This window comes from Cottoperca gobio, chromosome 20 (assembly GCF_900634415.1).
Source record: "Cottoperca gobio chromosome 20, fCotGob3.1, whole genome shotgun sequence".
NCBI classification, from domain to species: domain Eukaryota; kingdom Metazoa; phylum Chordata; class Actinopteri; order Perciformes; family Bovichtidae; genus Cottoperca; species Cottoperca gobio.
Genome location: NC_041374.1, coordinates 10,504,915 through 10,532,528, shown reverse-complemented (window position 1 = coordinate 10,532,528; position 27,614 = coordinate 10,504,915). Strand labels below are relative to the sequence as shown.

At 40.2% G+C, this 27,614-nt stretch overlaps 1 protein-coding gene across 4 annotated transcripts in view; it reads right to left on the bottom strand.

Annotated features, from left to right (window-relative positions):
- tpk1 (thiamin pyrophosphokinase 1) overlaps positions 1-25,458 on the bottom strand; it is a 60,957-nt gene extending 35,499 nt beyond the window's left edge. For 3 of the 4 annotated variants that reach the window (XM_029458059.1, XM_029458062.1, XM_029458061.1), the window contains exons 1-5: positions 25,367-25,458; positions 23,121-23,204; positions 18,608-18,682; positions 10,284-10,353; positions 2,277-2,349 (exon numbers count right to left, since the gene is read on the bottom strand). In XM_029458059.1, coding sequence (XP_029313919.1) covers positions 2,277-2,349; positions 10,284-10,353; positions 18,608-18,682; positions 23,121-23,163 — 261 coding nt within the window. In that variant the 5' untranslated portion in view covers positions 23,164-23,204; positions 25,367-25,458. Of the gene's footprint in view, positions 1-2,276; positions 2,350-10,283; positions 10,354-18,607; positions 18,683-23,120; positions 23,205-25,094; positions 25,287-25,366 lie in introns of those variants that run through there. The other variant, XM_029458060.1, reaches the window with a different exon arrangement.
- Between the last annotated feature and the right edge of the window lie 2,156 nt (positions 25,459-27,614).

Below are 27,614 nucleotides of genomic sequence, written 5' to 3'. Positions count from 1 at the left end.
TATATATATAATTTATATATAAATAATGTAATATATATATAGTATATATATATTATATATATATATATATATATATATATATATATATATATAATATAAATATAGAGAGGAATAGCGAGGAGATGAGAGAGAGTAGAAAGAGAGAGAGAAGAAGGTAAAGAGAGAGAGAGAGAGAGGAGAGTAGAGAGAGAGAGGAGTAGAGAGATGAGAGAGAGAGAGAGAGAAGAGGAGAGAAGAGAGAGAGAGAGAGAACAGGAAGAGAGAGAGACAGAGAGAGAAGAAAGAGAGAAAGAGAGAGAGACAGGGAGAGAGAGAGAAAGAGAGAGAGAGAGTAGAGACAGGAGAGAGAGAGAGAGAGAGGAGGAGACAGAGAGAGAGGCGAGAGAGGAGAGGAGAGACACTTAGAGAGAGAGAGAGAGATCCAGAGAGAGACAGAGAAGAGAGAGACACAGAAGAGAAGAGAGAGAGAGAGAGAGAGGAGAGAGAGACAGAGGAGAGAGAGAGGAACAGAGAGAGAGAGACACACAGAGAGAGAGATAGAGGAGAGAGAGAGAGGACACAGAAGAGAGAGAGGACACAGAGAGAGAGAGAGCAGAAGGGAGAGACAGACCGGATGAGAGAGAAAAAGAGAGATGAGAAGAGGATATAGAAGAGAGAGGGAGTTAAGAGAGACACACTAGTAGACACACACAGAGGATAGAGAGAGATGATATATATAAGATATATATAGATAGATATATACTAACACATATAGAACACAATAGAGATAGACACAGAGAATATAATATATAATATAGATATATATATATATATATATATATATATATAGATATATATACTATATAATATATACTACATACAATACTACAGAACATACATACATACATACATACATATATATATACAGTATAGTACTGTACATCTAACATCCAATAATTGCATCTGTACCTGTGGTTAAAGGAGAAGCAGTGCCTCCTGCTGTGTTAACGCTCCCAACAAGCTCCACTATTACCTGTTTTATGTTCAAATAATTGATGTGAGGTTATAACACCCAAATGATTTTTAGTCTATTAGCAGAGAGGCTCGACTCAGAGCAACACAGCTTGAACTGTTTGTTAATGTTAACAGGAAATTGATCATATAGTTGTTGGATATATATTATTTGTTTAAAGTAAAAAAGGAAGTGTATAATACCAGTAAAATGTAACTCTGACCACCTGTATGCACCTGCAGAGGCAGTTTTTGATGACTGGGCCTAAATGCATCTTGAGTGCACTAAAGGTTGAAGCCGTGATAGACTGCACACTTGGACCCACTTTGATGATTCAGTCTGCATGTTCTTGTCACTGCAGGTGGAACTCCTGGAGAGTCTCGAGCACATGAGCCATTAAACCCCAGTCAACTTTGGATAGTCACTTATCCACTTAGGCAGCGTGATGGCAGCACTGTAACCCTGCGACACCACACGCACTCAGAAAGCATGATGTTTCTAAAGCTCAAGCTGAGCTGATAGTTCATGCCATGTTGAGTTGCTGAGGGTTTACTTTGCTGAATGCAGTGACAGTGCAAGGGTCATTTTGGGAGAACATGTACTGTATTCAGAATGAGGCATATCTGCGTCGCTAAATTGAGATTAATCATCATTATCTGGACACAAAAGTGCAGCTCAACTGAACCTCCAGAAATTATTTGCATGTAATTGTGAACTTTAAGGCAGCAGGACACTGAAAACAAAATCATGCTTCAGTAAACTCAGCTGCTGTCAAACACTGCTCTGCAAGTAAATATCTTTGTAGTCATTGTCACGAGAAGTCTTTGTACAGTGGCTCTTTGCACCAAACGGGGATTTATTACATTGCATAGCAGCTGGATTCTAGCGAAATCACACACACAATCCTTGTCAGGATTTTTTAAAAATTAGTTTGTGTCCGGATCAATTATGGTCCTGTGAGGAGCTGCTGGCAGCTACAGCATGGTGTAGGTGTGTGTGAGGTGTGTGTGATGTGTAGTGGGCACACTATGAAACAGAGAAGTCTTCACCTGTGTGGACTAAAGTGCAAATCCTCAAACCATGTTGGAAAGGACGACTTCTTACTAAAGTTGCCTACATGGTGGTTAAGAAGTCAAGTTGTACATTCCAGATAGTAAAGATAGTAATTTAGTCCAAACTATAAAAATATGTCTGCCTGAAGTCCTATAGCTTTTTGTTTGTGTGTTTGTGTGTCTGTGTGTGTACACTTGTAGGTATGAGTGTACGCAAGCAGTGTTCGACTCACCTTGTCTGCATAGAATGCTTTGACCTCCGCAGTAATGGAATCAAAATCCCCACTGATATAGTCGGGGAGAAAGCTGGATGTAAGGATAGAAAGAGAGGGTGAGTGACAGAGGGAGAGGGTTACGATTGCAAGAAAGACAGAGCGTGTGAGGCAGAGATAGAAAAGAGAAGGGGAGAGAGGACATCAGGGCATGTGTCAGCTCTTTGATCTGTGCAGCGAGGGAGAGGGAGTGACGCCGCCGGGGGAAGAAGAAGAGACATGGAGACTGACAGGGTGATTCTCTGTGGCACTGAGCCTGGTCCTGTAACACACAAACAAACACACACACACACACGCACACACACACACACACAGCTGAGATGCATAGATTAATGTGAAGGCATACACATATGCACAACCAATCTCTCTCACACACGTACGCACAAATAAACAGAGCATGATGTACCTGGTGTTCATCAGATATTGGCCTTTTCCATTACACTGAGTTACTGCATTTTCCATTAGAGCCGAGTATCGGTTTGATTACTAGAGGTCACAGCAATTTGATGTTTTGAAACATGCTGAATCAATGCAGTATACTGTAAGAATAAATGGTGAAATAAACATCGACTTGTATGGTGATTCACGATAACGATATCGCAACACGCAAAACATAATGCTACCAAGCAATCTTTAACTTTGCTTTTGTGTTTTATTTCATTTTTAAATATCACGTTTATTGTCACTCGCGGTATATCGGATCTCAACCAAACACTACTATAGAATAAGCCAATATCATAAAGTGCACATAAGTCAAGTTCTGGTTTTAAACTGGAGGATGCAAATCAACCTGAACTGTTTTGAAACTTGTTGTTTGCTTACGTAAGGTCACTGTACATGCATATCATTTATATACCTGATTAAAAAAATCTAAATGTATTCACCCAGGCCCACTTTACTAAAGTTTATGACTCGCATAACCCAAAATTGCCTCTCAAAAAACAGGCTCAATGATCCCAAAATGAAGTAATACCGAATATTAGTAGTTAACTACATAAACCTGGCAGAAATACTATGTTAATACATGCAATTAAGAGGATTACAATGGAAAATTAAACTGGGCAGGAGATTTGGGAATATACGTGCATGCAGGCGTTGCATTGTGAATACAAATGTCCATTTATTCATTCAAATACAACTGTGTGTTGAGGCAGCCTGCATTCCCAGAGTGTAGGAATTAACAAGGTCTGCAGCAGATATCAGTAAAAACAACCAAACATCTACAAGCGAGCCACTACTGAGTAGAACATTCCTCAGCCAGATATCTCTCTGTTTATTCCATATGTGTGTGTGTGTGTGTGTGTGTGTGTGTGTGTGTGTGTGTGTGTGTGTGTGTGTGTGTGTGTGTGTGTGTGTTTATTTGTGAGGGGCAGGACCACGCAGGGATGCAGTTTCCGCTATCTAGAGGTATTACTAGGTCTCACATTACGATTTCATGGTTGGTTGGGTAGTGTGTTTGTTTGTGTGTGTATGTGCATGTATGTGTGTGTGTGTGTGCTCCCCAGCAAGAGGCGAGAGCGATGTTCCAGTCGGTTGAAGAAAGAGATACAGAAGGATTATTCTCTCCCTCCACAGCGTTCCCATTTACACCAACAAGATACAGCAAGACAAACAGAACATGTAAACAATCTACTGCCACACACACACAATATCCACAAACATCAGCAGAGAAACAGGTTCACACACACACACACACACACACACTTTCCCTCTCTTTAAAATACAGGGCGCCGCAATTGCAATTGCAATTGCATCTCCATTCAGAAATAACCTTCATGTGACAGATGGGATGAGACGTGACACTGTGCCTGATCAGAGCTTCACACACACACACACACACACACACACACACACACACACACACAACCCCCCCCCCCCCTCCCCATTGTGACCCGTGTGTATGACTCCGTCGGCTGATAGTAATTGACCAGGCGAGATTCTAGATTCTGTATGTGTGTCTTTGTGCGTGAGCGTAAACGCTGTTTGCGTGTGTTTGTGTGTCCGCGCTGTGTGTCTGACAGTCTTCACTTCCACATTAATATTAACTGACACTTTAATTTGGATGGGAAATAGAGCATTTTACCGCCAGTTTGTCTGAGTACCGGGTGACGGGGATGGCTATGTGACCTTTGCCGGTGTTTGTGTGTGTGTGTGTGTGTGTGTGTGTGTGTGTGTTTGTGTCGTGTGCTCCTCGCTCTGCTTCTTCTCTCTCTGTGCTGCCTTCTCCTCTACACGCTCTTCCAATTTCGTCTCATTTCCGCTCTGCAATACTTACTTTTCTTAGTAACCGAGGCAATTTCCGTCAATCCAACCACTTCATTAAGATACAATACTTATACTTTCTGTCTTTGTTTCCATCAAACTAAGTCAGACACCCTGCTTCCATATGATGACTTAATTACACAATGTTTTGATTATATTCTCTTGCTCCTCGTATCTTTCATCATCTCCTGAAACACAGCACGACAAACACTCTTCTCCCTGTTCTCATCTTTTCATCACTTGAGGAGATGCAGCTCTGATTACTCTTCTCATCCCTCCCATCTCCCAATCAGAGGAGGAGAGCCCGTGAAGGGGTGGAGGAATTATTTTGGATGACATCAACGACCTACATACATAAACAAGTCAAAGCAAAGTACTTCAGCACGTTCAGCCCTCTGACTCATATGAACAGGGATGTGAATTGTAGAACACAGTAGAGACAAACTCACAGATTTGCTCACAAACATATTACAAATTATTTCTGACAGGACTTGTTAATACATGTGTGAGCATGTGCTGGAGAATATTGGTTAACTGCGTGTGTTTGTAAGGAGACGGTCCTCGTCAGATAAACGACAGAAACGTTGGCATCGTGTCGCAAAGCATCCGAGGGAGGGTTGGGGTGTCTGACTTAGTATTCTGTCAGTGGTGGTTTCTTTTAGATGTGATCACGATGGTTTCTAAACTCATCCAAGTAGTTTTAGTTGCATGAACTTAACCGAATGTTAACCATGGAAATACCAGATCAGAACATGACCTAATTAATCTTTTTTGTTCGGGCCATAAGGTTTTGTGTGGTTTCTACTTGTCTGGTTTAATAATAAAGCACTACAGCAGAAGGTAGGCATGGAAAACAACCAATCTGTGTTAAGAGAGATCTCATCATTCCACTGCAACACATATTCAAATTAGCAGGCCCCCAGGGCACAGTGTAGGAGTGTGAGCTTGTACACATGCTGATGTACACATGTCTTTACCATGCTTATGTTAATCTGCATTGATACACTAATAATAAGAATAATAAGAATAATATACATGTTATTTATAGAGCCATTTTCAGGGACTAAAAGACTCTTTACATAAGAGCAGAGGCTGCAGGAGGGAGTGTAGTGGAGAGGGTCGGGGAGGTAGGAGGGGGCTGGTTATGGATGGCTTGTGTGTTGGATCAGTGGAGTTTCTGGAGGACATGCGATACTGGGTCTGGGTGAGCAGACGACCAGCAGAGTTTTTGGATGTTCAGAATGGATCAAAGTTTCTGCAGCAGAGACCAGCTACATACTTTAGGTAGAAAAAGGCAGAACTGGTGGTTTGATTGACGTGTTGTTGGATGTAGGTGTAATGTGTGGGGCGGGAGGCAGAGGGGAGTCATCGACGGTGAGGCAGAAGTTGCGAGTGGGTTTTGGGACCGATGACGATCATGTCGTTATCACAGTTTAGTTTGATGAAGTGCTGTGGTGATGTTTTAAGTGGAAATGTAAAGTCACGGGCGCAGCAGTGGAGGCCATGGTGGAGTATGATGTCACCAAGGTGGAGCAAGTAAAGGATGAGCAGGAGAGGACCGAGCACCAGACAAAAACATGTGTGTGTCCTACCTGGATTTGTTCATCCAACAGTGATTTGAGATCCAACAGTCTAATCCCAAAGTTAATCAGCTCGACGGCTGTGGCCTGTCAGACTAATAACCAGACACTCATAATTCCACACACTCCTTATCCCCAAAACACACACACACACACTTAGTTTATTAACACTTAGAATTACTCCTGGGTCTACTAGGTGTACTAGAGAGAAGGGGGGTGTAATTTTAATGAACCTTAATTGTTACAATTCTAATACGATAAACTTAACAAAAACTAATTCAAATCAGCATTTCAATTTCCAACACAGAGCAATAAACACAGAGGAGACCTTTCAATCAATGCATAATAGACAAACTCCACTGTAACTCAACTGTAGTGGGAGAATATCTGCGCTAAAAAAGAAAAACTACTTTGGCAATGAGCTTCTTCACGATATGATGATTAAAAAAAACAAATTAAAATCAGCAGTTAAACAGTCCCACAGCTGTGTGAACTTGACTATATTTGAAGGGAGCTTTAAATGGATTATATAGTATGACACCTTGCTAAATATATATATACGTGGACCCCCATCTACACATGTAGTCTGACATGGGGTCCGGACCACAAGGCTAAAATAAAAGAGACTAAAATACTTAAATCATAACATTGTTGATGCTGTTGAGCACAAAGAATAAAATGTAAAAACATGAAATTACAAATAGAAAGTGAGACTGCCGGAGATATCTCTTTGCCACTAAGTCTTACAAAATAAGAAGTCCTGCGTTTGACAACTTCATTTGCTGAAGCTGACAGCATTATCTTCTGCAAAGCAAAATGCAAACACAATCATATGCTGACACAAATCTCTTCCACATATAGAAATGCTTAGTCAAACCCAGATAGATAGCACACATCTCTATCATCCAGTAACGTAACTCTATACACACACACACACACACACACACACACACAGTTGCACATTTATTTAATAAACTGCTTGTGTACAATTACCTCCTCCTACACACCCCCTCCCTCCTCATCCACTTCTTCTTATCCTCTCAGAGGATTTGATTAGATGCACAAATTAGACCAAATGCAAATGTCATTTAGAAAAGGGGAAGATTCAGGCTTAGATCTACAGAAGAGCCGGAGGAGAGCCGGAGGAGAGAGCCTGAGTAACTTGGAAAATAATAATAATTTACCAAACCATTTGGAGAGTTGCTTAGTGCTCATGTTTCCTGAAGTCTTTTGAAAATCCTTGTTAGTTTTGAGCAGCTATGTGCTTTGACTATAAATAAATCATTTACTGATGATGATCTCTATAGAGCAGCTAAATCTTCAACTGTATATATATATATATATATATATATATATATATATATATATATATATATATAGATATAGATAACATAAGAGGAATAGCTGATAATAGAGTATCAATCATGTTTTTAACACCTACTTTTACATAAACTGAGAGCGATTACTTAAATAAAATACAATAAAAATGCATTTGAAAGGACCTTCACATACAGTGAAGTTGAATCCTTGTAACTTGACTCATCCTGAGAGGCCTCCTCTCTTCTTCCGTGATGACTCCCGTTCAGGCTGTTTTGACAGAAAATGACGCGGCTTCTTTCCTTTAACTGTAGGAGTCCACCCACTCTGTTCTCGTGGCGAAGCAGTAAGCTGTGGAGAGCGGCTAAACGGCACCTTTATCATCCTCATTATATTCCTCCACAGAAATACAACTGCACACTAAGGTCACCTCACTTATTAAGGTCAGAGTGTTTTGCCATCATTTACATTTCAGGGAAAACTTTACGCTACAAGTTTTAATTCTGACAGAACGTACGTCTTCATCCAGCCTGGTATCCTAAAGGATGTTCTAACGTAACTGCATCGTCAGCTACGATTCGAGGATTAATTATTGTTTTGACGTTTCACAAAAAGGTTTCTAAACAAAATGTACTTTTACCCAGAAGCCCGTTGTTCGTGTGAAACCATTGTATGATGTCTTGTAAGTATTTGTTCGGGGAAATTAAAGGAGTTTGAATCTTGAATCTTCATGAGTCTGTTGACGTGTAAGCTGCAGTTTAGATGTGGAAGCTCTCAGTGTTCTCTGCTCTGCATTTTTGAGGCAAACAAAGGATTAGAAAGAAATGTCCATTAATGATTTCATTTCATTTATATATCATTCGGGGGAAAAAGTGAAAGCCCTAGGATGTACACCCACACATACACAGAAGCGATGCAGAACACACACAAACCTACGCACAGGCTCAACTCTGCTCAGCCGTCTTACGTTTCAAAATAAGTTTATCTAGCAATCTGTTCAATTCTCTTTCTTTCCGTGCATCGGTCTTATACCTCCCTCTCTTTGATTACGATGTCTGTGTCTGTGTTGCCAGTACTCATAAAGCTTTGATTGATTACTTGCATCTCCACCTCCCTTCCTCTCCTCCTCACCCAATTTGTAGTCCATTAGTTATGGTAATGTTAGGTTAAATACATCTTAACTCGCTGGTGATTGATTTACGCATCTCCGACCGTAAACATTCCTTTATTTCCCCTCCACCCTTCCTCTGTACATTTCCCTCCCAGTATAATGAGCAACCCTTCAGTGATAAATGCTGTTTGGGTTTGACTGTCAGCTCCACTACACAGGCTGCTAAAACAAACAGAAGCACGAGCGATGACTTTGCCAGCAGGCCAAACGTACGTCTGAGACAGAGAAATGACTAGTTTTATTTTGAAAATTCTATGACAAAAACACATACATGTAATCTTCTTCTATACTAGTGAGGACCTCGTTCATTCTGTCATCACCTGCTAAATCTGTAACTCAAATCCAGTGGTTTCCCTACCATTGCTCCCCCCCAACGGAGCCCCGCCACCCCCTGAAGTTCAAGGTGTGTTCACTTTTCACATTGAACAGGTGCTCTTTTATTAAATAAACTAAACGCTTATATTATTTATCTAATTTATGTGCACGTTTCAGTGTGTATTGTCTACTTTGGGCATTCACATTCTGTCTTCCACTCTGTTGTGCGAAGGGCGGGGCTTCCCTCCTGACACACACCCCCCCCCCCCCCCCCCGGTCGCATGGTCAGCACCCCCCAAAGCATTAAACCTAGGGGAAATCACTGAAAACTATTTGTAGTTGTAACCTGAACTGTGCAGCCTCATTTCTATCTAGAAGCATAAGAAAAACTTTAGTCATCACTGTAGTGAGCATTAAATTATTAAAATGTATAGTTTTAGTTTTGTAAGTTATTTGAGCTACTTGGGAATGTACAATAAAGCACCATACCTTGACTATTTTGGTCAAAGGTTATTTTACAACAGTGTTATTGGTTTGCAGTGAATGTTATAATGAATGTTTGACTTTTTACACGTGTACATGTAAAGTACTGTGTCTTTAAAGGATGTTGATCTCCTGCACAGAGACTACAGATGTACATTAGTCATAAACATTATTAACAAAGTATGCAGAGGGCCTGTAACCACTGTAAATGTGCTGCTTTCAGTGTATCTGCAACCTATCAAGCAAACATATTCATATTATACCCCTACAGTGTATTAGTTGTAAACACAATAAGGATGTTAACATCAAACTTTAGTCCACACCTCAAGGACAAGAACAAGTTTGCCCAGTGAAAAGGTGTGAATGATCCTGAATGACGTCAGATGTCTTCAACCTAGAAATGGATGTTACCACGGTAGAATTGTAAGAGCATGCAGGTGGACGGACACACACACACAAACACACGCAACATCACATCCACAACCTGACAAAATACACATTCATGCTTACACTCAGGATGTTAATGTGAAAGCCTCAACACTTCAGGGACACAGTGAACCCCAGATTCATCTGAGTCCTGACAGGAGTCCTCCATTAGCCACACACAACAAATGTGGTCGCAGAGAGCACACGTACAGTACTTTGTCAGAAACACACACAAGACCAATACATAACAGGGTGCATTTTTTCTCACCTGAAACACCTACGCACATGCACCCAAACAGAGATGCTGAATGCACAACACAGTACGAACACACTTCCATAGTATTATCTATCACAAACATAAGCACACAACTGCATGTTCAGAGGAAGACGTAAAACACTGCAAGGCAGACTCACCTGTCTCTAACCCCAGCAGTGATGTCATGAAGGTGATTGGCAGCTCCATCAGCGCAAGCCCTCAAGAGAGCTACAGAGAGATTGAACGAGAGATAATTCAGCCGGTGTAAGTGAAGGCTTTTAGTTGTAAAGGAAATGTTCACCTTACATCCACAGAAGACACTGTTACTGTTACATATGACCCAGATTAAACGACGGGCAGGGTCACAATGAAGCAGTTAGGTTAGAGTGTGCACTTTAGCACAATCAGAAAGCCTGAACACATGAAACACCTACAAGGAATTAGGAATTAGTGACTTGCTGTTTATGTAAGTTTCACATGGTTTTCAGGGGAATTATTCTCAGATAGGACCTTGTATACAGAGATCTGCTGTGTGTAGGAGCCATATCCCACATGTGACCATGATCTTTCCAGTGCTAATCCTCATGAATATATATATTCTGTGCAATTTAATTTCAAAAGGTTTGCAGGGTTTTTGTGAGGACACCTACAGTACAGCTTCTGTAACCTGCTGGCTACCTTCCTAAGGGAAACATACACCACAAAGAAAGCAATCCACTTATTCTATGAGATGCTGTATATATCTGACTGTCAGCGCTGAGAGCACATTAATATATTTACAGAAAAAGGAAAAAAATAACAATGTGCAATTTAAAAACAGCACTAGTTTGGACAATAACAGCAATGCTTTTGTTGAATAAAAACCTTGGCAAAAATGTGAAGTTTGAATAAGCTCCAAATGAGTTAGAAAAGAAACCTTGCTGCCATAGAAAACAGAACAAATGAAACACAAACAAGTACATTTGATTGGAGCCTTTAAAAAGGGCATTAGTGAAAGAGCACTTATCTTTTATGATTTTAAAAACAGACAAATGAGGTGGTTATTTGCCATAAATGGTATTCAAGTTGGATTAAATTAGATGCAAACTATTTGCAAATGTATGCCCTTTCATGGCCTCTATTTTATTCAAATCAAACAGGCAGGCAGTCTATCTTTTGGGGTCATTGTGGTGCACACGAGGGGAAAAAGTATCAGCCCTAGTTTTCTACTTGCACCGAGTTTTAAACTAACTAAAGCCTGCACCACAAGATGGGCAGTTGTTGTAAACGTGCTTCCTGTCCCATCGGCTTTCTTTCTCCAAATGTGTCCATTCTTTAGACCCCCTCCAAGTGTCCACAAGCCAGTGTGCATGTCGTTTGTTTGGTAATACAATAGGATATGATGTGATGTATAATTTAAGAATAAGCTCCAGACACAGCTGTCTGTTAGACATGTGAACTGTGCAAGCAAGCACACATTCCTTGAAGGTTACTTTGTTCTTGAACAGCATTTTCTTTTTTACAAAGCTATAAAATCCTGTCTCAGCGTTCAATTTATCTGTTTATTAGTGCAAGGAAACACAAACACAGTTAAAGATACTCTGTGAGATTCTTGTGTTGGAGCACTGGTACACCTCACGACATTATGCAAGTCTGGTTATTAACAAATATTAAAGATAATTAAGATTAATACAACTATTCATATTCATAAAATCCTAAATTGGGGTTGATAATAACTGGCACTACAATAAAGTAGGTGCATTAGCTCAATACAAGACTTTGAAATGGCTATCAGAAGGAATTAATAATGATTAAGAATCATTATTAATTAGTAGGACTTCATTCATAACAAGTCACCTCAATGAGGCACCATGTCCTCTGAATCAGAGGAACATATCATGGTCAGTTAATGTAGTCTCATAAAATATACTAGACAATGAATTAGAAAATCTGATTGATAATTAAACTAATAATTATAAACACAATGACCGTATCAATAGTTAGTAAAGGTTGAAGGATTTCTGAATTCTTTAATAGTAGATGTTGGAAATACTCACACTTGTACAACATTAAACAAACCAGTACGTATATTCCAAAAATTATTTATTAATAAGATAATAAATGTCAAAACACAATATTTAATACCAAGCAATCAAAAGGGAATATGTACACAAATGTGAGAGTGTGTGTGTGGAAGACAGAGAGAGAGAGTGTGTGTGTGTGTGTGTGTGTGTGTGTGTGTGTGTGTGTGTGTGTGTGTGTGTGCAGAAAAGAATGTGTGCGTGTTCCTGTGAACGTCTCTACATGCTCTGCGTACACGTGCACGAACGTGTGTAGAACAAAAGGGACAAAAGGTGGATGATAACGGTGCCAGTTGTGTGGCTACCAGGAAAAGAGAGCGAACACATGACTGCGTTTTGGATTTATCAGCTGAGTTTTCACACCTACGTGTGAAAAGGTGACATCAGGTTGCAGAAAGTGAGAGAGGGTCTAGACACAAAGGATCATGGGAAATTGAGTCAATAGCTCAATCTCCATACTGTGAGGATCCCAACACTTGTACGCAAACAAAGGCGATGTTTAGACATATTAAATAATATTGTGTTATGTACACACTGTGGAGTGTATTGGGAGGGGACCCCTAATAACTGTTACACAGCTGAACGGCATGATGGGTACAGCTCGCTCTCCATTGATGTTTGTGTGAGCTTTTGCACCCAAATGACGCGTATGCTCATATTGCATATTGCTCAGGACAAAATGAAGCTCAGTGTCGAGCGTAAAGTTCCGAACACAAACGTTTTGAAAAGGTTTTTCCCTCGGGATTAATAAAGTATCTATCTAGGTGCAGCACCAGGACTGTTAATTCACATGCACACACAGACTCACACATAAAATTAGACTCGCAGAGTTAAATAGAGAGGAATGATTATTCCGACAAAGGGAGGGTATCTAACTATCACTGTGCTTAAAAAGCGAGGGAATGCAGATACATTTGCATCGATGTAAATAAGACAGCTATACTCAAAGCTTTATTCAAGCAGCAGGTGGTGAAGCCGCCACCTGCTGCCGATGTTTCACATCAAGAAATGATTGGAATGTAAATGACTCATTATCTCTGACAGAGTGCAAAGGCTGAGAAACTTTTCAAATGATAACTTGAAAGACAGAGAAACTCTTCTTTATGCCTGGTGGTGACAGACTTTAAAGCTATCTGTCATTATCTGTGTGTATACACACACACACACACACACACACACAAACACACACACACACAACCTGAATAATTTTCAGACTTAAGGTTCTAGAACAGTTACTTCTGTCTGTCAATCATTTACTTAGCTCTGTTGCCATTATACACACACACACACACACACACACACACACACACACACACACACACACACACACACACACACACACACACACACACACACACACATCATAATAATCTTTCACAACTATTATCCTATTAAGATATTTCTGCCTAATATCCGGTGGTGTAATAAAAAGGGCCGTCAGTCAACCACAAACTGCCACATTTTATCATGAGATTTATATTTATCATCTATTTTTGATAAGCAAAGGGTCCCTTCCAGTACTGTATGAAAGCAGATCTCATAAATATCAATGAGTTAATTCTCAATATTTAGTTTACTCCCCTCATTTGACATGTCTTTACACCGTCAACATTACAATCTGTGTCTTTATGTCGGGGTTTCTCCGCCTCTTCAGAAACAAAAAGAGCCTCAGCTAATGTCAGAGGAAATTAAGACAAGTTTCTACATTATATTAATCTTGAGGGGAAATGAGCAGTGGGGCTACACCACACAGCAAAGCTCATGTATTCAATGAGTGAGGCGTAAAGAGTTTAAAAGTTATATTTACAAAAAGGCATTGTGTGTTTGCACTCACAAACAGATTTAATGCATTTCCTTCCTCATAAAACATTTGTATGGCACATTGTTTTTATATTTGAAACCCTGAATCGAATGTTTTATCCGATACAGTCTGTTTAAGGTTAAAGTTAGTTACAGTTTTACTGACCAGCTCGACTTAAAACATTGATGGCTGTGATCTGAACTACGTAGGTGAAACGCTGTTCATTTTTTTAAAACCTTCTTGTGCTTTGTATTTATCAGTAATTGATTTGATATGTAATGTTCCTGTCCATTACATTGTCAGATTGAAGCACTTTATTCCCTTTGTTATGCTTGATGTCTCTGGTTTCAATTGTTCCCGTGTCTGCAAGTTAAATAGTCAAAAAGAGTTCTTCTGACGTTTTTTTATATTGCTGTTCTTGAAACATTTTCAAATGGGTCAAGCTTAATCAAAAGTTAATCTTCATTGTAATGGAAATTCCTGTGGGAGCATCTGTCTTTTTATTTTTTTAGGTCTCTTAACATTCAATTTGTCTTCATCAAAGTAAATGCCAAAGGTGAGTAAACTGAACTTGAGAAAGATTATCTCTCCATCTGCACTCAGATACAATTACTGTCATTCTCCCACTGAAAACAATGAATTGTTGGCTGTTAAAAGTCTAACAAACTGCATCCTGATGCTCGGAGCATAGGAGTTTAACAAACAAGCTAAACACAAACTCACATACAGGGACATAGCTGCCTGATGGACTCTGATAGCAGAAGCAGTCAGTGGAGATGACCTTTTAAATTAACTAGCCATAATAATCCCTCCCTGCAGGCTGCAGAACTCCTCCCGTCACCCACTCTGCAGGATGACACATACATATGGTGGGCAGGAGATAATGCGCTTCCACACACGGCACTAGACGCGTCATTTCAGTGCTTTTTAATCATCTATTTTGCTGTTGAATGTGATGCAGAAAAGATGCTTGTACATGCCGACACACACACACTGCTGTGGGCTGTACTCTACAGCAGGCCAGTATTGATGAGGTTAGTGGTGAGGATTAATACCCGTCAGGTTGGGGCTTTAGCGCGGTACAGGAGAGGGCAAATGGTCACGGAGAGCGGTGAAAAGATTATTATCCTTATTACGATGCCTTGATACTCTCCCTTCATCTATCAGTCCACCTCTCCCCCTCTACCTGTCAGTCTGTCTCCAGATGCAGCCTGCTCTCGACACCTTGCTTTAAATTTGACTGAGTCCCTGCACAAATATGTCTCCGCTATGTTACGATGTTTTCTTCTGCTCTATCCAAAAACCCACCAGCTGTTGCTCTCATTCTCTTATAATGTTTAATCAGTTTTCTTACAATCTCCTTCCATCAATCCTCAATAACAGTTTGTTTCTTCTAAATTCATATTTGCTTCATCTGACACACGTGCTTAAATGCAGAAGTTTGAGAAGTGTGTGTGTGTGCACGTCGACGCACTGCAGCCTCTTCACCCAACCGGCCTTGATTGCAAAGGCTGATCCTCGACTGGCTGATGGGTGATGGGTAAACGTCAACCTCGGCGAGCTGCTCCATGTCAACAAATGATGAAATCAGGCAGCGGCCTGTTGTTTTGTCTTGTAGAGAGAGCTACCTTCACTGATTGCTTTATTGATTTGCCTGTTTGTGTTGTTACACGGTGAAGTAAGTGAAGGATCTGAAAGTAAGTAAATGAGTGCCTGATTGACTGAAGGTGAGTGGCTGACTGACTAGATGAGCAAGTGGGTGATGGACTAGTTAAGTGAGAGGGTGCGTGAGTGAGATAAGCAGCTTGATCCCACTTCACAACATCACTCAGCACCTGTAAATGAGCTTCCCTTTGATCAGTGTTGCACTCCTCCAGATAGCTGCTCTACCTCTCCCACAGGTGATGAGGGGGCCCAGGGGCAGGACATCAGAAGACCGTAGAGGGCTGTGTGTGTGGGGGGGTGGAGACCTGGCTGTGATGCCTCCAGGTGAACAACCATCTGGAGACACACAGACACGCTCATGCGCACACTGACATCTGCTCATCCCATAAACAACATTACAAATACATGGCATATCAAGTAAGGAACGATAAACTCGCTACAAGCGTGTTTACCACCAGCCTGCGAGAGATCTGAGATGTGCCATTCATGCATGTGTCACCATGCTGTCAAAACGTCTTCAAGTCCCATGTGCACTGCTGCCAGCAGCAAAACTGATCATGAAAGCTGCGCAATTTATGAAATCCACAACATAAGCATTGCTAGTGGCAAAAAGAACCACCACCTCTCTGAAACTTGAATAAGTGGTCGATTCCAAGAGGGTTCAAACGCTATATAACTACAGTCGTACTGTCAAAGTACATCTTATGTGTCAATCTGTCTCACAGTAGACGCAAAATGGTGCAGTTGGATGGTCTGATGATGTAATGCTTTCCTTATAGATTCTTGTTCCTGTATTATTGGGACATTTTGAGCGGGATATGAACAAATGAGGAAACAATCAGCAAACGGATGCAATGTCTCCACTATGCACGTTTGTGAAATGTAATCACTGGAGTATAACCACATGAGTTAAACGTTGCTGGTCTGCTCACAGTTTGCATTTGAAAAAAAAGGTTATTAAATGAAAAATATCAACCTCCAAATACAGTGGGGGTCAGTTGTAGTCGACAGGGCGAAAATAATCTATTACAAGACTAATATCACCACATATTGGAAGCAAACTAACAATTTAAGATGAATATTGAAAAACTATTTTCAATGAATATATTGTTTGCACTTTGAATCCATTTAAAGTCACAACTGCAATTTTCTGAAACACAGAGTGATTTTGTTGATAGTGTTGTGTATGGAAACCATTTGATGAATGTTGTATATGTTTTTACCCTTCTTTAAGTTCACCTAATTAATTATCCAAAGAATCTTTATCTTTGGGCAACATGCAACCTTTGGTGTGAAATCAGACGAGGCAATTGCTTTGTCTGGCGCCATTTAACATTTTCTGGAGGTCCTTCAGCATGAAGACAAACACAGAGAGAGCTGAAGGATGCAAAGAGCTCAGGTGCCTCTTGGGTTTCTTCTAAGTTGATAAGAATATCAAAGCCGTGTTCATTAAAATTCAATCTGATATGGTTTTAATCACAAGTTTGCCTTCGAAGTTACTTTGTTTACTTAGCTTCTTCCCTAATTGCATACGTCTGTATATTACATTTTTGATGAATTAGTGTGCCTACACTTTGTTTTGTTGTTTGTTTCATGGTCTCAACATCAAAACTGTTGAGAAGCAGTGATGCAGGCCACTTCTCTCCACTACATCCTCAACAACAACAACTGTGTGCATTAAAACATCAGCACAGTTATTCTTCAGTTCGGCTCCGTTTCTGATCACTTCCCCCCCCCCCCCCGAATGAAAACAAAAGCAAAATGTTGCAGGATGCAGGATGCAGGTTGAGATGACAAAGTCAGCTTTGCATATTTAATACATCACAGCCAAGTAGCTCCACGGCTAGGCATCCACACTATCTTATAAGCGACACTTCAGGGAGTCTGGAGCTCCACTTCTCTTCACAAACGATTATCTTTTTGCGCATTTCTCTTGTTGTTGAGTGTTCTATTATTCTGGTTGTATTTCACTCTGATAAAGGGCCCTGGAGTATTCATGAAGCAAAGAAAATCTAATCTATTTTTTTTACATCCTTTAGTCAACCAACTACAAAAAATCGAGGAGACTTCCTTTGGTTCATATATTGCCAGCAGCTTGTAACTAGCAGGTTGCTGATGTGACTTTGCACAGCTCTTCAGTGACTGTGACTCTTTGTGTTACACAACCAGTACTGTATGTTTGAATATGAACGTAAGTCCCCTCCCTTGTACACAGAAGAGGATGTTCTTTGCAACAGCTCAGTGTCAGCGAAGGTGGATTTGTTATGACTGAAACGCCCATGTTCTGAACGCAGAGGTCTTGGGTCTAGTGGGTTTGTTTATATCGACTGAGTCACTCCCCCCGCTGAGTGAAGTGGACACTTACTGCCTCTGCCTGTGTTCATGTTATTAATCAACCAATTAGCGATAATAAATGTATACACTTTAATGAATCCGAATAGATGTGCTCTTCTTGTTACCTCGAGACCTTACGACGTGCTTTGAATGAATAAAATAAACTGTGCAGTTAAGATGGTTCAGTGCTGTGAAAGCTGATGAATGAAACCAATACAGACCAATACATCTGATGATTCTGTTTCAACTGAAACTCATTTAGTTATTTAACCCTGCTGCATATTCAGGCTGTGGATGCAATGGAAGTGTATTTACTTTAATATTAGCTTTGTTCTTATTATATAAATTGTTCGGGTCCTGCAGCCACAGGAGTTATATCAATCTATGTGTTTTGACTTTATTAAAACACATCTCACAGGACATGTGGGCACAGGGCAGAGAGGAGGCATTTCCAATGAGATGACAGTAATTAAGATTGTGGACGGTGGAGACGACACAGGTCAGAGCGCAGTCTGATAAAAAACCACAGGGGAATACATGCTCGGTGCAAAGCAATGAAGATGGGATCTAAGTGACATCAAGGGGGCTTGTTGGATCTGTGTTGGTGATGAGTGAGATTTACCTTTACTCCAGAGGATGTGCAGGAAGTCTTTATCCAGAGGCTGGTTGAGAAGAATCAGACAGATCCTCTGCGTGCCTGCACAAGACAACAGAAGGCAGGAGGAAAGGGTAAAGTATGAATCAGAACCAAACAGATAGAGACACGACGGACGACACGACACATCACTGCTGGCATGTTTAAAAAATGAAGGCTGCTGTTTGTGGCATTGAATGTGCTAAATAAAGAACAATGCTGTGACAATGAGGACATTATCATGCTCTACACACAGAGAGAGAAATAATGTTTATTCAAATCCTCAACTACAGAACCTTTTCCCTCATGGACCAGGGTCACAATCCATTTCTACGTCCTTACTATTAGTTGTAGGTTAAAGGACTCACATGTGCTCGCACACATCATCGATACCCAGTTGAATACCTTGACCTTAGTGACACAGCAGCTGTAACTACAAGGTCAAAACAGCACAAGGGAAAACAACCTGACGTAGCATCTCTCTTTCCAAGTCTCTGTCCCAGGGTGCATCATTTTACAAATCTATTTCCCCTTTCAACCCACATTGCTTTTAGCTTTTCTTCTGCTCGGCTTCTAATGCAGATCCCCGACTAACACTTTAGAATATTCATATTTCTATCTGCAGGAGATAATGATGAGAAGCTCTGCATTTATTGACAAAGTGAAAACAGAGTTGCTAGAAAAGCCTTGACGGAGCAAAGACTAAAGAACAACATCTCACTGTCTGCTCATTTATCTCTCACTCTCATTTCTGTCCTTATGAAGGATTTCTCATCCATTTTTAAAGTTGCTGCCTTTTGTAGCAAAACCAAATATGCCATATGCTTAATCAACGCTCCCTTGCTCCTAAACTGTATTTTGGAAAATTCCACACAACTGGATTCTAGTTTTGGAACAACCTGACATGCCATATATAATAAAGCTGATATCTGTCCCACTACACTACACTTCAAGAAGAAGAAGAGAAGAAGAAGAAGAAGAAGAAGAAGAAGAAGAAGAAGAAAAAGAAGAAGGAGGGGAAGTGAGGAGAAGAAGGATGATGAGGACGGCTGAATACATAATAAAAGAAGAAGAGAGGAGAAGGGGGGAGGGTCTCTCTTCCCTGAGTGATGAAGAAGAGGAGGAGAGGTAAAGGATCCTTTCTTCCTAATGGATGATTCTCTTCTTCCTTCTGTGCTTCTTCCCCTCCCGTCTCTCTCCTCCTCCTTCTTTCGTCTTTTCCTCCATCTTCCGCGGCTCTTCGTCCCCCTCCTTCTCTTCCTCTCTCTTCTTTCCTCCTCCTTTCTTCTTCCTTCTTTCCTCTTCTTTTCCTCCCCCCTTCCTCCCTCCCCCTCCCCTCCCCTCCTCCTCCGCCCCCTCCTCCTCCTCCGCCATACTCGAAGAAGAAGACACTGTAGGTGCAAATGTCCTTGTGTCTTTCTGTAGTGTGAAGAGAGCATTTTGAGTTGGCTGTGTGCAGAAGAAGAAGAGAGAACTGTCCTTCAGGTGTGACTGTGGTGCAGCAGTGGGCTTGATGTAGTTAAAAAGTTCACATCACTAGAAGGTCATTTCCGATACCACAGTCAACCCCAGCAGAGGATGGTAAAAGGTCGAGGAAAGGAAGAGAGGAGACACAAAGGAGACACAAAGGAGGAGGAATAGAAAGGAGGACACGAGGAGGGGTAGGTGAGGAGGAGAAAGAGGAGGAGTAGATTTGTCAGTCTTGTCTCTTAATTGGCTGGAGGTGTACAGAGAACAAAAGAAAAACTCAACCAGCCGTGACTTTCCAGATAACCCCTTGTCGCAAAAACACTCACCTCCCCGCAAACACACACACCAAGGAGGTGCACGGCCTTTTGTGCACTCCGCTCAAAGAAATGTCACCTTGGGATTCTGAGACTGTGCCAGACAGCATTAATACCACACACACACACACACAAACACACTTCAGGAATATGCCTTTATAATTAAAAAGATGAAATTTAAAAGGCTAACTTTGCACACTAGGGATTTTAAAATGCAGACATCCAGGGGCTGTTTTCACATTCTCCACAGAGAGTCTAGATAAGCATTTCCTGCAAGAGATGAAAACACGGAAATACAGTTTCATGGAAATATTCTCGAAATGTATCTAATGGGGGGGGGGGCGGGGGATTGTTTCACTATACTGTACATAGAATACAGGTTATAGTTATCAAGACAAGTGTACCATCAGGAGGTTGTGTGTTTGTGTGTGTGTGTGTGTGTGTGTGCTTTGATCTATTCTGTTCTGCAGCCGTTATGGGGATTATTAAACACTCTGTGAAATGTGTAGTATAAATCCTGGATTTGCACAGAGAGCGTCGCCTGTAATGCTCCGCTAACATGTTTGAGTAAACATTTGTTGCGATGCTTTAAAAGCTGCTCATAGCATCCGATCAGAAGTGAGTGCGTCTTGACTGATGTTGGCATTTGAGTGTTATTGATTTTGGAGCTGTACAAGCATTAAAAAAACAACAACAACAACACTTCTATGTTCCTGCTCTGTGCAAATCACTCACATGTGGGAGAATGTCAAGTATATACAAACATATGTACACATACAGGAGCACAATTACAGTGGCCTTTGTAGTCCAGCAGGAGGATTATAACCTTCAAACAGCAATCAATAGAGACAGAGAGGGAGAGAGACACGAAGAGAGAAGAGAGCGATGCACCATAACACAGCCTGCACTAAGTACATGGTACACAATGCAGCACCAATACTAAAGGCTGTGTTCCTGCAGTGGCACAAGTAACGTTCTGCAACTAAAGATGTTGGATGTTAAAGGACTGATTCATCTGTAGATTATTTACAATTTATTGATTCATTCATGACAGAATGTCCATCAAAAGTTCAAAGCAAGTCTTCAAATTGTTTTGTCTGACAAAGAGTCCAAAACTCTAAGATTTTAACTTTAGAATTATATAAAACAAAGAATCCTCATATTGCAGAAGATGGAATCAGTGTTTTGTTATTTTTGCTTGAAAAACTGACGATTACTCGACAATTAAAGCCGTTATTATTTTTTAATTTGATGCACAGATTGTGTTCGTATCAGATGGAAAGCAAATGCAATCAATGCAGCAGCGAGTCAAAGATCAGGGGATGAAGGCGAGCTGAAGGTTTTCAAAGTGCGTCGGCTTGTATAAGGTTGTGGCTTTGTTTTTGTCCGTTTGATTAAATCCTTATTCAACAGTCCTTGGCATTTCCACCTTACGTTCCTTAAATCCATAAAAGATTCTTCAGCTGTCCAAACAGCGGCAGGTTGACACACCACAACATCATTCATCGATACCTCGTCAGTGGATGCATGCAGTATGCTTACTCTGCGGGTTCCTCTGTGCCTGTACGCTGGTGACTCCAAGAAGCACGAGAGACGCAAAAGCTCTGACCCGGTTGAGCTTTCTGGAGACAGAACTTTAGTTTTTCTCTCCTAAACTGTCAATTTATATCTTTCTGTGGGTGGACGATATGTCTAGCCAGTGCAAAAGCACAATTTAATTTGGACAGAGTCTACTTGTTGCTACTCAACAAATGGCAGCGCCTTTTATTATCAATGTACAAGCATGTAAGAAGGGAATCTTTTTCAAGTTAGTTATACAATTAGCTCTTTATATAATAGATAGATAAATTACATGTAAATAAAAAATGTGCAGCGGACTACATATGCCTGCTCTCTACCCTACAGGCCACGCTGACCTTTACAGCTCTGGGTAAAACTGCCCCGAGGCTCGTATCAGCTTTCCTTCCTCCACCCTCGCACCACCAGGGAGCACACACACAGCGTGACCAGAGAGCAGTGGCTAAAGGCGGTTATAACGAGCGTTCTCCTCTGTACTGTGGGGCAGTCTGTGCTGACCATCTGTAGCAGATACAAAACATCTTTTGGGAAATGTATCTTGCTGCAAAAACATTGCTACTTCATTTTGGAAAAGAGATAATAAATGTACAAGAGGGATTCTTTTTTTTTTCAGTCAGATATCATATTAAATATTTTCTAGTGTTGTGTTTGAACAAAGTGAATTTATATGATGACAGGGATATTATTCACAAGATTATCTATTTTTAGAAATATTTCAATAATCGAAATGCCTCCTCAAAGTTTGTTTTTCCCAAACAGCTACCACTACAAGCAAACACATCAGGCATTCTTTCAACAACCATTCATTATTTACGCATCCAAACAGAAAAGACAAAGGGAAGTGCATCTCATACATATACGCATTGTTGTCATGAAAGTGCCAGTGATTTCTTTTTGAGTTTGAAATCCCCAAAGACTGTCTCTGTGAGTCAGAGTGACTGGGAGAAGCAGAGAGTGGAAAACAAGTGCGACAGTGATGTGAGTTAGTGTGTGTTTTGATCAGACGCATACAGATCTGTGTTTGGATCTGTGTTTGTAGCTTGTGGGTAAACACAGCATATGTGCATGGACCTGCGTATTTGATTGATTGCGTGTATATGTGTTCTGCACCAAGGGAATGTGTGTGTGAAAGGCAGTACCTGAGGGCAGCAGGCAGTCCAGAGGCGTCAACTCTTCATCCATGGCCACGGTCCACAGTCTTCAATCAGTCGACTCACCTGGAACTGAGGGGAGGAGGACAGACACTGTTGCTACTCTTCTTTTTATATTCTCGTCTTTTGTTTTTGAACCAATGAGACGTCTCTAATCCCAGTTTACCAGCAGCATTCCTCCGGGCTAATAATTCCCCCTGAAACAGGCAGAGTGACTGAATACAAACACTGACATGCACAAGAGAGCGTGAGGACACTAAGGTTGGATCACTGTGTAACTCAAGAAACAAAAAAACTAAAAGTGCAATTGTGCAGATTATTTTCTTGATTTATTGTTTGGTCTATAAAATTTAATTTTTTATGAACATGAAAACACCATCAGCAGCAGCATTGATTTTCTTTCATCTACTAATTGAATAATGGACTTAAGCATAATCGCAGTTCAAACTGACATAACACGTTGCCTGTGATAATAATGATAATAATAATAATAATAATAATAATAATAATAATAATAATAATTCAACACTGAGTCGGGACAGTCGTCACACTACTGAAGAAGAAACAACCCTCTGTAGATAAATCACGTGAAGGAAAATTAATCTGATAATTGATAAATAGTTTCATTAATGCATCACTAATGTTCCTTTAATTATTTCTCAAGAAAATATACCAAACATCTGATGCTTCCAGCTTCTCAAATGTGTGGATTTACTGCTTTTTCTGTCACATTTGAAAATGAATTAAATATTTTGGGGTTTCTGGGCGGACGTTTGGTCAGTGGACACAACAAGCAATTCAAAGTAACACTTTGGCATCTAAGAAATAAGAACGGGCATGATTCTGATTCACTATCTGCAGCTCTAAAACATTATTAAGCAACAATCAATCATATAATAATGAAGAGGTTTTAGTTTACCAAAAGACTAAATGCCAAATGGTATAGGCTACACAATAATGTTATCATTCTTTGCAGACTAAGTTTAACAGTAAACTTGAAATGTTGCTACATGGAAGAATATCTGCAGTGTGTAGATGCTGGTCACAATAATAATAAAAAACAACCTCTGTTGAACTTTTAACAACCTCCTTAAACCTCCCCTCAATAATAACAAATCTTCCTCCTTCAATTATTAACATAAGTAGCTACCACTGGACGATATTCATTTAGAAAATGAACTGAACTTTAGCAGCCATAAAATGGAATTATGTAATCATTAAACATCCCACACACCTCTGAAAATGCAGCTACCTTTCCACAACCCACTAAAAGTAAAACCTTTCAGGCTGGTTTTCTAAATAAAGCCTAATATCTTTTAATTAAACATGATTTTAGTCCCATAATTCAAATTAAATATTATTTATTTTCATATTTTCCCCCAAATATAAAGTATTTTACATTTTATTTAGCCAGTTATATTTTTATTCCTTATTTTATCTTGCGCTATTTTATGTTTGGATTCTTATTTTGTTTTTAACTTGTGCAATCTTCTTTAATAAATTAGCATTGTTGGAGGGAGCGTGAAACTTAACATCTTCATCACAACTACTCTGTAATTGTTGTGCATATAATAAATTAAGACCTTGATTTCATTTAAAGCTCGTCAATTATTAACATCTGCTACAATGAGTTTTAATAGTACTGTCACATCTGCACCCACATTCTGCTTTTCTGTGATTTAGTGTTTTTACAGATGTCAAAACTATACTTGCTCAATTACTTTTCTCTTTTAAGAGCATGTGCAAAGTATTTGAAAGTATTCAAAGCAAACTAGTTAAGACTTTAAATCTGGTTTATTACACACAGGTTTGTGTTTCACTGCAACAACAACAGCCCACCCCCATCAACCTGCAGAAACAAAATACTCCACTTATATTAATGCAGCAGCTCGTGATGCAATACTCGTGTTAAAACTATGCTGCTAAACCAGTGAATCATAAGCTCATTTAACAGTAACCGACCCTGTTTAACCATTCGGGACACGTATTAGGCAACACCTCCTCGGGGGAATTGGCGTTTGACGTCTTTAGGTGCGACTCTAGTTTCACAACACGATGTATGGAGAGACAGTGCAGCAATGAGCCACGCGGCTCTCCGTCGTTTCACAGATAAACCCGTCACTATTCCGACATAAACAACACGTGTACCGATGCTACACTTCCCGACTAACAACCCGACTTCACATGTTAAACCTGTCATTGCTTTGCTTTACAAGTATTCACTTAAAACTCACAGAAAGATGCAACTTCCGCAATTGATGCCGTGCACAGTCGAGGAGAGCGCAGGGAGCTCAACCTGCAGCACGAAGAGAGGCGGGAATTAGTGACGAGGACCCCTAGAGGCCAGCAGGGGAACTGCGTTTTGTTTCATTGCTTACAAAAAGGTGTAATTCTTCAGTCCCAGAGGAGGAGAGAGTCGAGGGTTCTCCAGCAAATTGAGAAATAGTTTAATTCCACTCTAAGGTTTTTCACTGCTTTCACTGTAGCCATCAGTATGTGCCCCATTACAACATGGGTACTGAACAGATGTCCAATTTATCATCTAATAAACAAAACAGCAATTAAATCATTTAAATAATAGGGAATAATATGAATCTTATATACTAAACTTATAAAAAATAGCATATTTAGGGGTGTAAGTGAATCTTAAAATCTTTAAAATGTCAAGAACCTCTAAAACAGATGCTTTAACATCACTGACCTATACGTGATGACACTTTTATTGAAGATTAGTTTAATGTTTAATTCTAATTTAGTTTAATAGAGCATTAACATACAATTAGACTCATATCCATAGGGATAACTACCGGGTCTGTAGTCTTTAGCTTAACAAATGTACAGCAAGGATCGATGAACGAGAAGCTGCCAAACTATGTCTGCCACCCTGCTGTCTTTAGGTGGGATGATCAAAACAAAGGAGGGATTGAAATCTGACACTGAAACAGTTGTGCATTTCTTCAATATCGACTGGAACAACAACAAAATTAAATTATTTGGCTGCAGTCCCTGCAAACCAGTGCTACAGAATCCACTGAGGACACTGAGGTCATGTCCTGGTAATCAATTAATCAATCAAAACGTTATTAATGACTCAGGGTCCGGATAAAAGACAAGACTTTACATGGAATAAATCGCATACAAAAGCACAAACTCGTGGAATAAAAATAATATAAATCAGACGACTGCACCAATACCTCCACAGCTGGGATTGGTAGCGTGTGATACTAAACCGTATGTTTGATAAGCCCAAGAAGATGATTTCATTTTCAGAGTCATTAATCCGGCAAATACATTTACACATGAGATTTCTTAAAATAGCTTGTAGAGTATTGACTCCAGCAGGCACTAAAAATTCCCCCCAGTAAACCATCGACGTCTCTTCATGATTAGCTACTTGAAGACTTTTTGTTCATTCTGGGAATGTGCATTTAAAAGGCTGATTCCACTATTTTAAAACATAACACATCTAAATTTGACTCCTTTTAGTGACATTTAAATATATATTCTTTAGATATTAAATGCATGTCAGATGATATCAAGTGTAAAATATCAAATCTTAACCAAAGCAAAAATTATTACTTAATTGGATAATTTTCTTTATGTTTAATGAATATGGCCAAAGACCGTGACGGCTGCTGATCAGTCACACACTGCAAAAACAATTTCATTCATAAACTAATTAATTAATCAAATCATAGATGAATTAGTATGATATTTAGTATGATATTTAGTATGATATTTAGAGTATGAGAAAGAAATGTCACTGGGAAAGACAAAAACCTAAATGGGTACACAATCAATAATGTATAGCACACAAACACACACACACACACACACACACACACACACACTCACACACACTCTCTCTCACTCACTGCAAACACACTTACACAAACGCGCTCAAAAAATGCAGGCACACCAGAAAACTCACAAATATACACAAGCAAAACACACACGCATAGACACACACGCACACACACACACACACACACACACACACACACACACACACACACACACACACACACACACACACACACACACACACACACACAAGCAGTCAGGCTGTATGCTTGAGAGATCTTCACACAGCAGCAGAAGCTGTGTAAAGCGAGAACCAAAATCTCTCTCAAGGTGAATCCACTCCGGAGGCTCGTTAAAACAAACGTTCTCTCATCAATCAGCACTTGCCCTGTCTCCCAGACAGACGGCACATAGGGGGGGGGGGGGGAATCATACACACGCTTAACACACAGTTTGCACAGTGATGTATAGGCTACACACACACATGCTATGCTCAGATGCATGGGAATCATTCATTCTGTGGGCATGCATTATAAATACATCTATGAATAAATTCCAGGCTGAGTGCATTCTTCATTGGCAGGGAGTTTTTTCACAAGGCCACGCCACCTGAATGTTTGATCGGCTCTCTCTTCTCTCCGCAGCTATCTAACCTGCTCACCCGTCCTTGTCCATCAA